The sequence below is a fragment of the Ochotona curzoniae genome, unplaced genomic scaffold (genome assembly GCF_017591425.1).
Source record: "Ochotona curzoniae isolate NIBS_2020 unplaced genomic scaffold, NIBS_Ocur_1.0 scaffold_4505, whole genome shotgun sequence".
Lineage (NCBI taxonomy): Eukaryota > Metazoa > Chordata > Mammalia > Lagomorpha > Ochotonidae > Ochotona > Ochotona curzoniae.
This window is the reverse complement of record NW_024467118.1, coordinates 11,253,756-11,267,329: the sequence shown is the minus strand read 5'-3', so window position 1 is coordinate 11,267,329 and position 13,574 is coordinate 11,253,756. Positions and strand designations below refer to the sequence as shown.

The 13,574-nt window shown below is 41.0% G+C and overlaps 1 protein-coding gene across 6 annotated transcripts in view; it reads left to right on the top strand.

The window, feature by feature from the left end:
* The window catches only part of KCNIP4 (potassium voltage-gated channel interacting protein 4), an 889,621-nt gene extending 877,593 nt beyond the window's left edge, over nucleotides 1-12,028 (top strand). For 4 of the 6 annotated variants that reach the window (XM_040965949.1, XM_040965954.1, XM_040965952.1 and 1 more), the window contains 5 exons: nucleotides 1,440-1,510; nucleotides 8,147-8,254; nucleotides 9,988-10,092; nucleotides 10,671-10,733; nucleotides 11,556-12,006. In XM_040965949.1, the coding sequence (XP_040821883.1) occupies nucleotides 1,440-1,510; nucleotides 8,147-8,254; nucleotides 9,988-10,092; nucleotides 10,671-10,733; nucleotides 11,556-11,603 (395 nt within the window). In that variant the 3' untranslated portion in view covers nucleotides 11,604-12,006. Of the gene's footprint in view, nucleotides 1-1,439; nucleotides 1,511-8,146; nucleotides 8,255-9,987; nucleotides 10,093-10,670; nucleotides 10,734-11,555 lie in introns of all 6 variants that reach the window. The other 2 variants (XM_040965953.1, XM_040965955.1) reach the window with 2 other exon arrangements.
* Nucleotides 12,029-13,574: the final 1,546 nt, after the last annotated feature.

The following is a 13,574-nucleotide window of genomic DNA, read 5'->3' as shown; positions in this document are numbered from 1 at the left end:
GGAAAAGAGGAAGAATTACAAATAATAAAATACAGAATCCTTCAGAATAAAAGATGAATTCCAATGAAACTGTTAAATACATCTTGCCAATAGATGCTGGACTTCCTACCACTGTTTATAACTATAATCTCAGGATAGACTTAAATAGCAGGATGATAGACTTGGACTTGTGACTGCTTTTGAAGGACTAGACTATTGAAATAGTCTAGGAGAAATAGGGTGGGGAAGAGAAACCCCTTTCAATGGGACTATGTCCTAAAAAAAAATTAAAAGTGTGTGTATAAAAGCATTAGATTTCAGAGGACTTCCTCGTCAGTGGGCAGCATCATGAGGTGTTGGGAGAACCAACTGTGCCTGCCCACAGTTCCCAGTGTCTAGAATCCCACACAGGACCAGGAGAGAATGGAGCCTTCTGCATGCAAGGGCATGCAACTGGGGACTTTTAGAACTACTCACCCCCTTTCATGATGGCCACAAAGCCACTTTCGCAAACTCATCAGCCCACTCTTCTGCCTGTGGGCCAGTCTGAATCTCAGAAAGAATAGTTCTATACCAGATTTATCCCCCAAGGACTATCTGACTGCCTGTACATTTCTCAACCTTCCTGAGTCCCAGTGTCCACCAATACTAATATCTGTAAAATGATGAAAGGACTAATGATAGAAACTTTAAGTATATGAAGGCATCTTCATTTCACTATTTGCACATTTATTTGCTTCTAGAGATATTTTCTACGAAGCAATTACCAGAAATGCAGCACTTAATCCTCATAGGCACCTATGGACTCAAAGCTGGAACAAGTCCTTCATGACCCAAAGCTGGAACAAGTCCTTCATGTGTTTAGAATATTTCCAATCAAAAACTCCCACCATAAACTTTCCTAAGAACCTGAAATTCCAATTATCTACTAGGAGAGGGGGGAAGTTGGGAAGTAAAGCTGTAGAAGGTGGAGAGGCAGATGCTATAAAATGAAGGCTCTAGTTGAGAAAGCCGCTTCCAACATCGCAATGTCTATGGACAAGTCTCTCCACTTGGCTTCCTGTTCAGCTTTCTGCTGATGCACATGGTAGGATGAAGCAGGTTATGGCTGAGGTAGTTGGCTTTCTTTCACCCCAAGAGAGACTTGACTTAGGTTGCTGGATATTGGGCATTTAGGGAGTGAACTCGTGCTTTGGGAGGACACTCTTATGTGTTTCTCTCTCTCTCTCTCTCTCTCTCTCTCACACACACACACACACACACACACACACACACACACACACTACCTCTCTCTCTACCTTTCCTTCTTTCTCTTTCCCTTTCTACCTCTCTCCCTCCCTCTTTCAAATAAAATAGACTGTATAGGCTATTTTCCTGAATTAAATGAAAATCATACCTACTTTTCATGTTCTATGCATATCACTGAAACACTGAATTAACATTTCCATTTCACTTTACAGACTCTACAACATATGCACATTTTCTGTTCAATGCATTTGACACGGACCACAATGGAGCTGTGAGTTTTGAGGTAAGTTCTTGCCTACTTTATATACCATTTGAATTAAGAGAGATTAGTCTTTTAATGGGGATATTTGAATTGGGTGATTTGATCCAGAGCAAGGGGATAAAAACACAAGAATACTTCTCACCCACTACTGAGTTGCTAAGAACAAATCACAAGCCATAGTTTGTTTTCCAATATTCTGTGTCTGTGCATGCAAGGAAAGTCCCTAGCCTCAACTGGAGTCTGGATATGAAAACAGTAATGGTTAGAGATGGAGAGGACAGTGTGACAGTATACCAGTATACCAGTATACCAGACAGTATACCAGGGGACCAGTCTCCTGGAACCTCTCTTCCACCATAGCAGCTTACATCATCCCAGGATCGTATCATATTAGTGTTCACTGCCCATTACCATGATGAATTCCAGCACAGCCTTAATGCAGTTATAATAAAGAAGGCAAAAGTTTCAGTTCACATAATAAAGGCTTTTATAGCTAATTTGCAGAGGATTAGTAAGACAAAACCCACTAGTGATTTCATTATTGAAATTATGTTTCAGAAATACACCATCAATTTCCTAAGGTAACATATCCAATTCTACATGTAAATTGTCTGATGTTAATAATGTAGGCCCATGCAGAACACTGCTCTTTCAGTATTTATGTAAAATACCGGTAATTGTGCTGAACGTTAATCATAATTTGGGAAACATGTTGTAATGTTTATACGTGATATGCATCTTGGTAAAATACCTTTCCCATTAAAGGCAAACAAATGCCTAAATTAATACATGTTGAATAAGAATCAAATTTGAAGGTAGGCTATTGCAGCTATTTTGCTAAGTTGATTAGGTGCCTGGTAAGTCTCTGGAATATGCCACTAGAGCATGAATATTTGGAGTAGCAACTGCATACTTGGGAAGTAAAGATCCTCCTGTTTCTATCACACGCACAAATGGAAGTTTTCCACTTACTTTGCTTCAACCTGAAGGGCAGAGTGAGAAAGGCAGTACGAGTCTTGGCCATGCATGGCTGTTGCACACAGCTAAGAACGTCATCTGATTTTCTGGTTAGTGCTAATGTCTGCCTAGTTGACCCTGTGAGTTACTCACTCTTCCTTAATCACTGCAAGGAATATTGCTCACGTTGCATTGTCTCAGTCACCCGGGGGAAGTATCTGATCAAAGCTTTTGTCATGATTAGACTGGGGTTTGTGTTCAGGGCAGGAAGATCATAGAAGTAAAATGCTTTTATTTTTTATTATTATTAATTACATTGCATCCTGTGACACAGTGTTATAGGCACTGGGATACCCCCACTCCTGCCTGAGCCCTCCCCCCAAATGCTTTTATTTTTTAACAATACAATAGAAAAGGTACAGGGAAACTGACCTTTGCCCACTGACAAGTTGCTCTTTTTCTCTTTAAAAACCATAGTGTTTGGAAGGAAGTTTTTATGCACATTCTACATTTTAAAAAATTGGGGAACTGGGCTCCTCTCCCTCCAAATATCTGAGAGACAGACTGAGAGTTCTGCAAGGGCGGCCCGTGTCTTCTCCCATTGACTCACGTCCTACCTTGCTCACACTCTGAGACATAAACCAGCACGGCCTTATTTATTCTGCTGCTCAAGTTTTGCAGCTTCCGCCATTCAGAGCTTTCAACTGTTTTGTGTCTCTGTGTGTGTCCCTTTAACATACTTCCACTGAGGCTGTTAGCATGAATCTACACTTTAGAAAAGTCTTTGGCATACAAAACATGAATTAGCATTAGTGCTTATTGTTAGTTATTCCAATTCTTTTTTTTAAAGATTTATTTTATTTTTATTGGAAAGGTGGATACACAGAGAGGAGAGACAGAGGAAGATCTTCCATCTAATGATTCACTCCCCAGGCAGTTGCAATGGCTAGAACTGAGCCAATCCGAAGCCAGGAGCCTCTTCCTGGTCTCCCACGCGGGTGCAGGGTCCCAAAGCTTTGGGCCGTCCTCCACTGCTTTCCTGGGCCACAGGCAGGGAGCTGGAAGGGAAGCGGGGCTGCTGGGATTAGAACCGGCACCCATATGGGATCCCGGGCGTGCAAGGTGAGGACCTTAACCACTGCGCCACTGCGCCGGGTCCAGTTATTCCAATTCTTATCTGTACAAGGTCAGAGATTGGGAATCTCCACCCGACAGTCTTCATGGGTGTCTATTACCGGGATTCTCGTTTCACTGCTCTAACCTTCTAGTTCTCATTCCCAGCCATATATTCACATGACTTACTCTCATCCTCTTTTTAGATGTTAAGAACATTTTCTTTCTTTTTTTTTTAAAGATTTATTTTTATTATTTTTTTCATTGGAAAGGCGGATATACAGAGAGGAGAGACAGAGAGGAAGATCTTCTGTCCGATGATTCACTCCCCAAATGAGCGCAACGGGCCGATACTATGCCAATCCGAAGCCAGGAGCCTCTTCCGGGTCTCCCCTTTTCGGGTGCAGGGTCCCAAAGCCTTGAGCCATCCTCGACTGCTTTCCCAGGCCACAGGCAGGGAGCTGGAAGGGAAGCGGGGCCGCCGGGATTAGAACCGGCGCCCATATGGGATCCCGGGCATGCAAGGCAAGGACCTTAACCACTTGCGCCACCGCGCCGGGCCCAGAACATTTTCTAATGTATTTATTAAATGTAATAATTTCATGGCAAGAATTATGAATTTCTGGCACTCCCAAATGTTGTGCAAATGTCATTTGTGATTAGACTACAGTGCTACCACCCCCAGTTATGTCCTGCAGAATTTGGAAAAGATGTGGGCTGCATGAAGCTCACACGTCAGTCCTCGTTAAAATGAGAGAGCCTGGGGTGTGGCGTTGTGGTGCCGTAAATTAAGCTGCTGCTTCAAACACCAGCATCCCATAGCAGATGTAGGTTTCAATTTCAGCCTGCTCTGCTTCCTACTGGTGTGTCAGAAAGCCAAAGCAAAGGAAAGTGGCCTAGGATGGAGTTCCAGGTTCCCAGCTGTAGCCATTTGGCCACTGCAGCCATCTGCGGAGTGAACCAGTTAAACCAGTAGCTTGTTTGATAATTCAATCCTCTTTCTTGCTTCCTCTCTCCCTTCCATGCCTCCATCCACCCATTAAATAAGAAAATTAGTACATCTGCACAAAAGGTGAGATCCTGGTCTAAGTCAGAAACATAGCTGGGTTCCAGTTCCAGCTCTGCTGCTCATTTGTGCTGTGTGACTTGGCTCAGTCTTCTATTTTCTGTTAACCTCCCTCTATACATTAATACAAACTCCCTGTGATCATGCAGGGTTGATATGAGATGATACATGGGCACTGCCCAACACTAGGCACAGTTACATATCCAGGAACATCGAGTGGGTGGGGAGGGACTGAAGAGATACTAACCAGGATCCCTAATCCCACAGTCGTCACTATTAATAAATTTCAGTGTCTCCAGACCCTGTACTGCAGCAATTGCACATTTTTCCCCAATGACGTCAGTCAAAATAATGAGAAATCCAGTGATAATGTTTACTATGGCATCACGTGTTAGAAAAAAAAAAGTATTGTAATTAGTTTACATACCCAGAGGAAGAAATGGGTAGGTCAGTTCTGATTCAGCCATATGCTCAATCAATGCTGTAAATGTCAGATTCTGTTAGTAAAATTAGAAATTAGCGGTCATAATATGTAAAATAATTAATGGAAGTGAAATGTAATTATCAGTAATAAATGCAGTTTCTAATCTGAAACAGAGCATGCACGCTTGTATGTATCAATATGTGTGTGCCAAGCTGTCACTTCAGCTGCAGTTATTACTGTGGTTTCTGGGCGACAATTTTCAAAATCCATCATAATCATATTATTAGCTTAAGCGGTATGAAATGACTATTTATCAGACTAAACATCAATTTCATACAGTCCAACTGAACAGGTATTTAAATATTGTCAAAGAATTTTCAGTGATGAGGGAAAAGATCATAAGAGTAGTATACAGCATCTACAGCTGCAGGCAGCGTTCCGGCACACGGCCTTTGTGTTCATACTACGTACATGTGTACACGGGACAAAGGGGAATGCGAGCTGTGGACAGGGGTCAGGACAACGTGAATTATAATCTTTGCTAAGTACAATTTTTTGTATTTTTTACATAGATCAGAATTATGTTTATGTCAAATTCATCAAATTCATACTTGTTAATTCAACTTGTTAATTCATACCTGTTCATTCATAAATGAACTTAAATAGCTTGCTTTCATGATAAGTTAGATCTTGGAAAATACTTATTTTTCAGACTTTTCTTTTTAATCGGTTTCAACCAGATCCAAACTTTAGAAAGTATCTGAAAGTGCATTTCAAATACTTCGAATACTAGCTCTCACTAGATGTGGAAGTTTACTCCATTCAAGGAAAATCATGTCATGGAAAATAAACCTTAAAAATGTATATGAAACTGACAGTAAGTATAAAAGTTCGCAGACTGATCACCTGTGGCCTCCTACTGGGTCTCTCTCCTTTGCTTTCTTTCTCTCTAATCTTCTCTTTTTCTGTGGCGGAACAATAGGAAGAATCGGGGGGAAAACCTTCCATCCATGATTCTCTCTCCCAGTAGCAGCAACACCCAGGAATGGCCAGGCCCAAACTAGGAGTCAGGAACTCTTCGGAAAATCTCCCAAACGGGAAGCAGAGCTGACCTGTCATCGCTGCTCCACAGCAGCCCTGACAAAGCAGCATGAAAGCCGAGTGCCCAGGGCTTGACTAGCACTCTGCCATGGCAGCCAGTCACTGTGTCAAAATGCCCTCGCCAGCAGCCCCTGGGCCCCATAATGGACTTGTTCATGTTGAACCAGGAAGTATGCATGTGTTGGAACAATTGTGGAGATTCCTGGAGTCCAGAGCAATCACTCTTACTCTTTGGCCAGGTTGGGTCAGATGGGTGTCACCGACTTGGCTGTAAGGCAATAAAATAGGCTTCTTGGGCCTGGCACAATAGCGTAGTGGTTAAGGTCTTCGCCTTGCAGGCCCGTGATCCGATATGGGCCCTGGTTCTAATCCCGGCAGCCCTGTTTCACTTCCCATCCAGCTCCCTTCTTGTGGCCTGGCAAAGCAGTCAAAGGATGGCCCAAGGCTTTGCACCCGTGTGGGAGACCTGGAAGAAGCTCCTGGCTCCTGGCTTCAGATTGGCTCAGCTCCAGCCATTATGGCCACTTGGGGAGTGAATCATCGGATGGACGATCTTCCTGTCTCTCCTCCTCTCTGTATATCTGACTTTCCAATAGACATAAATAAATCGTAAAAAGAAAAAATTGTTGTTGAAAAAAAATAGGCTTCCTGTCCTTGCTCAAGTCACAGCTCCATCACCAGAACACAGGGAGAGAGCACATTCACACAACTATAGCATCAAATTTAAAAAAGGAGCTTACCAAGAAGAGTAGCAAAATGTCGGTTGATTTAGAAGGCATGTCTTGATACTATGTCCTTAAGGTTTCAGAGTGTTGTCTCCTATAAAGCACTCTTCCTCTCCTTTCAAACTGACACCTTCACTCCCATGACTGCTGGCACCACTGGCTGGTTTTCCAGCTGCTGGTGCTCACCGCTGCCCGGTGCAGCGCTGAGCTGGAGTGTGGCAAGCAGCAGCTCTCCTTCCCGAGAGGAACGTCCTCCTGGTCTGTTAGGCTTACATTTGCGTCTCCTCTCTCCAGAGACTTCTCTGTGGGCTTGTGAGTGTTCTCACTGTAAAAGGGCGTGCAGATGATAGTAACTACACTTCCACAGCACCAGAGTTGGAGAGACAATGATTTCCCTGTTGTTCGGTTTTGTCATTGTTGTCAAAAACCTACAGGCCACAGCTGTTTAGGTGAATATGAAGATTCTTGATTCTATTCCACTGCTCTATTTGAATGCCAGGAACACTGTGTTCTGGTTACTGCATAACTCAGTATGCCAAGTTTTGAAGTTGGAAAGTCAGTCCTCCAACAGATTCATTCTCAATTTGGAATTGCTAGGACTTTCATATTACTTTGATAACCACGTTTCCATGTCTAAAAATGAAAAGGTCAATGGCCATTTGTCATTAATTAGTTCAAGAAAACTGAATGGTATGTCTAGCTTGATATAAGTCACCGGAAGTTAAGTTAAGGAACAAATTAAGGATAGCTATTATCAAAGTGTAATATTGTTTTAGCAGTATTAGACCACAAAATTAGGGAAAAAATAAGCACACAAATTAGAAAGGTATAAAATTAAATTTATTTGCAGTAAATTAAGTTCCACGATGATATTCATGAAAATCCCAGGAGTAAATCCAAACCACAATGGTACCATTCAGCAGTGTACAGAATCACTACGTAAGATCAGCAGCTCTCACATGTAGAAGCACAGCTTAATTTAGCACACACAGAAGGCAGCATCATCAAAACGCTAACAGAATGAAACACAGTTGGCCGTCCCCTCCACACGAGCTGCAGCTGGGACTTCAGCCTACCCTGGAGCAGAACAGTTTTCAAGAAAGAAAAAAAATGCATCACAGAAACAACCAAGAATGTATTTGTCATTTTGCCCCACAAATGGTTCAAAATTCAATAGCTTGTGACCTCGCTTCCATCATTTGAAGGATAATCTTATCAGTGTCTTTATGCTTTAAAGAAACTTTATATCAAATTTATTTGTTTCCTTTTAGGATTTCATCAAAGGTCTTTCCATTTTGCTCCGGGGGACAGTGCAAGAAAAACTCAACTGGGCTTTTAACCTGTATGACATAAACAAAGACGGCTATATCACTAAAGAAGTAAGAAATACCTTGCTAATACAGCTATCCTTACTGTTTTCATTTAGCTTCAAACTAGTCAGCCACTGCAAGTATTAATTTGTTTTTTCAGAAAATCCAAAACATTTTATTAGACAGTGAAGGAAATGTATAAAAAAAAAATGGACTACGTAGTTTATGGTCCCTTCCAGACTAAATGCCAGAGGCTTCAATCTTTCAATGTCATTTTCCCATGAATATTTTTGGACTGGCATTTATATATAAGACACACACCCAAAAATGTATATCCTTGTTGCCTACTGGCATCTTAGTAATACTGTGAATAGAAAAGAGACTCTGCTTGGAATCAGATGAAAAGGCAATCTATCCAAAGCCTGTTACTGTTTTTGACCTGAAATCATACTGTTTTACCTGTATGATGGCATCTGTGTTATCATCATATCGATTCTGCTGCAACTGTGGAATCTCCAAATGTACTTCCTGGCAGGCTATTCCAGAAAGTTCACAGACCAAATACAGCACTTCACTTTACAAAATCAACTTACAACACAGCCAAGGAGCAAGGGTAAGAAGTCGGTTATCCTGGCTCTGGATGGGTAGAAGTATTACATACTCAGGGCGCTCATTATTCATGTGGCCTTCTTTCTGCCTCATTAGCCTTCCCCACAGTTGAATTTTGATCAAGGGCCTCACAGAAAAAAAATACCTGGGATTAACGACAGGTACTGGAAAGACATAGTGAGGCTGATGACATGACAGCTTGATAAGTAGTCATAGGTTTTATGCTTTGTGACCAGAAGATATATGGGGCCAGAATGGGTACTGCCAATAGGTTTGGAAGACCGCATGAATATTAAGTATTCATGCCTGTGGAGCATATCCTGTATAGCTGATGCTTAACTGTTCGTATACTGTGAACATCAAGTACCCATGTGCCTCAGGAACGTTAAGGATTCCTTGGCTCTTCGGTTTCCGGGGTTAAGACAAACCTGTTCTTACTGCTTATACTTACCACATAGCTTGAATTCTAACGAAGTCCATGCTGCCTACTGGTGGTGAAAAAAAGCTTCACCCATTCTACAAAAACTCTCATTTATGAGAACTGGATACTCAATGTATGTGTCTGAGTATATCAAATCAACCTAATCCAGACACCTTAAGTGAAATTTCAATATGTAGGAAACCACAACCAATCTGATTACCTAAGCATTTCAGTATTGTTACAACGCACATAAGATCACTACATTTTGTTTTATTTCTTAAAAAGGGGTTTTTGATTGTCAATCTTTTCACAATTCTTTAAGAGTGACTTCTTCAGTTAAAACCTAAATGAAGAAGGAAAAAAAAAACTAATGAATTTTGAACTTAACAATTCTACATGGAGGTTTCCTTTAGTCTTTTATTTTTGATAGCATTTTTGTCCTTCAATAAATGGTACTGATAATCAACAGATAAGTCCAATCAGTGAAACAGTGAGAATTTATTGAAAGCTACTAAACTTAAAGACATGATTTTCTTGATCACACTGTGTGTACGGGAATTTGCTTCATTTTAAAACCAAGATTAGAATCCTTACATTCTGTTTCTGCTGCTATTATGGCAGAAAGATGCTTACCAGTTTTTTATTGGAACAACTAAAGCAAATAATCAACAACAAAAATTTAAATTTTTTAAAATTTAAATCTCTCAGAGCTTCTCAGACCGACTGCTTTATACACTGTGTAGTCTCACCGTAAGTACCTTTTACCTTTCAGGAAATGCTTGATATAATGAAAGCAATATATGACATGATGGGCAAATGCACATATCCTGTCCTCAAAGAAGATGCCCCCAGACAACACGTCGAGACATTTTTCCAGGTAGGAACAGAAACAGGGAGGGGGCACAGTTAGCAGTACACAACACAAAGTTTGCAAAGCACCACAGTCACTCAAAAGAAGTGCTACCGAAAGGGACAAAACAATGGAATGTTTGCTGTTTTACTCTTCTGATAATTTTGACTCTAATTTTGTTCATAAACATATTTATAGACATTCACTATTTCCTAAGTAGAACAGTAAATCATCAATGAGTACATCCTGTTTCACAATTCACTTCTCACAAGAATCCTGTGAGGGTTTAAACTCTAAGTAGCCTCATTTGACAGACGAGAAAGCAAAGTTCTAAGGTTCATCAAACTGCCTGAGATGTCACACTGGGAAGGCAGAACTTTTACCTAGGGTACAGTGACTTCCTTTGCCACACCGCGCTGAAAGGTGACAGCAGAAAAGAATGTGGCCCTGTGATTCTAACGTGCAGGCAGCATTTGGCCCTGAGCGAAGCAGCTCAGCACACCCAGGCAGCTGGGCTCCCCTTTCCTCAGTTTCCTGAGTGTTCAGGGGTGAAAGCATCAGGGGTTAAATCTGAATAAAGCTTTGTTTCTTTTTTTCCTGGACAGAAAATGGACAAAAATAAGGATGGGGTTGTTACCATTGATGAGTTCATTGAAAGTTGCCAAAAAGTAAGTAACAAGGGCCACAGGAGCCACCACGAGCTGAACAAACATCAACACGGTGGGAGTCTGTCCCTCCACCCTGAGCACAAGTCCCCCAACCAACATTACACAGTGCTGAAATAAGGTCAGCTCCCTGTGTGGGAAGCCCAGGAGAGACAGAGAAGAGTTCCACCTGTGCCGTTTCCAAAATGCTTTGGAGTATTCATCCTTGAGAGTGCAACAAGAATGGGAGATCTGTATTCTTTTCATGAACTGAGGATATACATATTATTTTTCAGAGCTCAAAATTCTCCTACCACCAAGTATATATCACAAAGTTTGTATCTTATTTGTAAAAGAAAGGCCATTACTTTAGCATAATGTGGACAAGAAACGGCTTTTTTACTGAGCCCAGTAAGTGCCATTAGTTATAAACTCAGTGTTACCCACATTCAACTGATAAGCCCAGAGTCAGACCTTTTCACTCATTTCTAAGACCATGGTGAGTGGAGAGCTTCCGGGCTACAGTTTCTGGCATGGGAAGGCCACTCCTTCCCCGCAGCTCTCAAAGGCCACATTCCAGCGACACACAACTATCAGTACTGTGTTTCCTTCCACTCTAACTAACCCTCCTTAAGCTTCTGATGTTCAGCGCTGGCCTGAGAGTGTGAAAAGTGTCTACTAGCACCAGTAAGGACAGTGGACCCAAATATCATTGTAAATATCATTGTCACACAGTAAGCCCTTGGTGCTTGAGCTCTTGGTACGGAAGTGGTCGGGAGGAGGCGATGGCTGGGTGCAGGGTAGTAGCTGCCTCATTATGCTGAAGATAACCCATTTCTCTTACAGGATGAAAACATAATGCGCTCCATGCAGCTCTTTGAAAATGTGATTTAATTTCCAATAGATCCTCACTGGAACAGACAAATGTGAACTGTCCCACCACACGAAGCTGGAGCTACCACTTCTAGCATAGATTGCTCAGCTTTTCACTGAAGCGTATTATGCAAACAAGCTTTGTTTTAAGATAAAGCAGTCCCCAAAAGATTTGCATCATTTTCATACTGTCACTGAGTTCATGGGATGTTGTAACTCATTTTAGACTCTGTGAATATTCAAATTATAGAAGCTGGCATAGAGCTTGATTCTTTAGCCATGGGATTACTAAGGCTTTCACGTATCCGTGATTTTAAATTGTCCGTGTTTTTTTTGCCATTCATTTGTATGTATGGTCCTAGGATTTTAAACGGTTTTCTAAAATATTGACATCTGCAATTTAATTTCCAAAATTATTTTCATGGCTGTATGGTATAATTCCATTTGTATGTTAGGTAAACAAAACTAAACACACAGTCCCAATTTATATGAATTTGCTGCTTTTCTGTTAATCTGGCATTTTTTATAATACTTTCCCAATTAGTTTATTACCAGACGTCAGCATATGCCTAACAAGTTATTTTGATAAGCATTGCAGTCAAGGTCTAGGAAGTGTATATAATTTCAGATTTGTTTAGTCCTACAGGCCGTTTTCTACTGTCATTAGGTAGAAGCTCCAAAAGGTGTGAAACTAAGCAAGGATGTTTACAGACATGCAAAGGCTCGGGATAGCTGTCCTCCAGCACACTCGAATTAATGCTTATTAATAAGGAGTCCTTGACAATATTTAAGTCCCTGTCTATCCCATTTCCCTCAAACTTTTCACAGCAAGTTTCTGTTAGCAATTCAGGATCAAAGAAACACTGATCACAACAATGATCACTTAGAAAAAAGGAAAGCAGAATTCACTTTGAACACCCAGTGATTCCATTATACTAAGAACTGCTACCTGAATACAAGTGCGGAAAATCTGACTGTACATGACTTAGCTCATCACAAAACTCCCGCAATTCAGATTCTTAATACTGATCTTAAGCCAAAACTGAAAAGCTGGCGAAACATTACTCCAGATACTCACATTTTCCCTGGAAGACCGAGAGGCTGCAGGAGGAAGAAATTTGCGACCGTCTTTGCAACAACAAATCAGGTATCTATTCTGGTGTAGAGAGGATGTTGAAAGCCGCCCTGCTGTCACCAGTGTAGAAATTAAAAGTAGTACAATACATGTACACTGAAATCTGCCATCGCGTATTTGTGTGAACTCAACGTGCACATTTTGTATTACAAACAGAAAAAAATAAAAGCAAAATAAAATGTTTATAACTCTCCTGTGCTTAGGTCTTCATTCTACTAAACTTTGCTACTACTGGCTGTAAACCATAGCTTTTCTCTTTGGGTATTTTTTAGACTGTACACACCTTTCAGTGAAACAGACTTAAAGGAGGAGCCAAGACAGGCCTGATGGACAAAGCGTCCCAAGGGAACAGTTCCAATTTTCGAGTAAGAACTGCCACATGGGCACTGTGGGAGATGCAAGGAAAGGCATTCCCTGGTGTGCCTGATATATGACACTGCTCAGCTCAATTCCTTTCCAAGGCTGACTTGATGTAGCCATTCAAGTCCCTAGACCCATGCCATGAAGGACCCATGCCATGAAGGACCCAAGCCATGAAGGACCTCTTTTTGTATTGTAGATCCTCTTTCACTGGCACAATGAGGTACAGCTTCTGACATCAAAATTTTAAACTATTTGTTTCAAAGGCCTTTTAAAACAAGCAAGTTGTTAGAATTAAAAACCTAAAGTTTAGGTACTTGTATCAAGTTGTAAAAACTGACATACTTGTAATAGAATTTATACTTGTAAGTTTTCCAAGCATTCTATGTTATAAAATATACTTAAATCTGAGTTCATAGTGCTACCCCATTCCAATATCTAGAGCCTTAGTGAATATAAAATCCCTCCAAAGAATAAAAATCAATACATAGGTACTA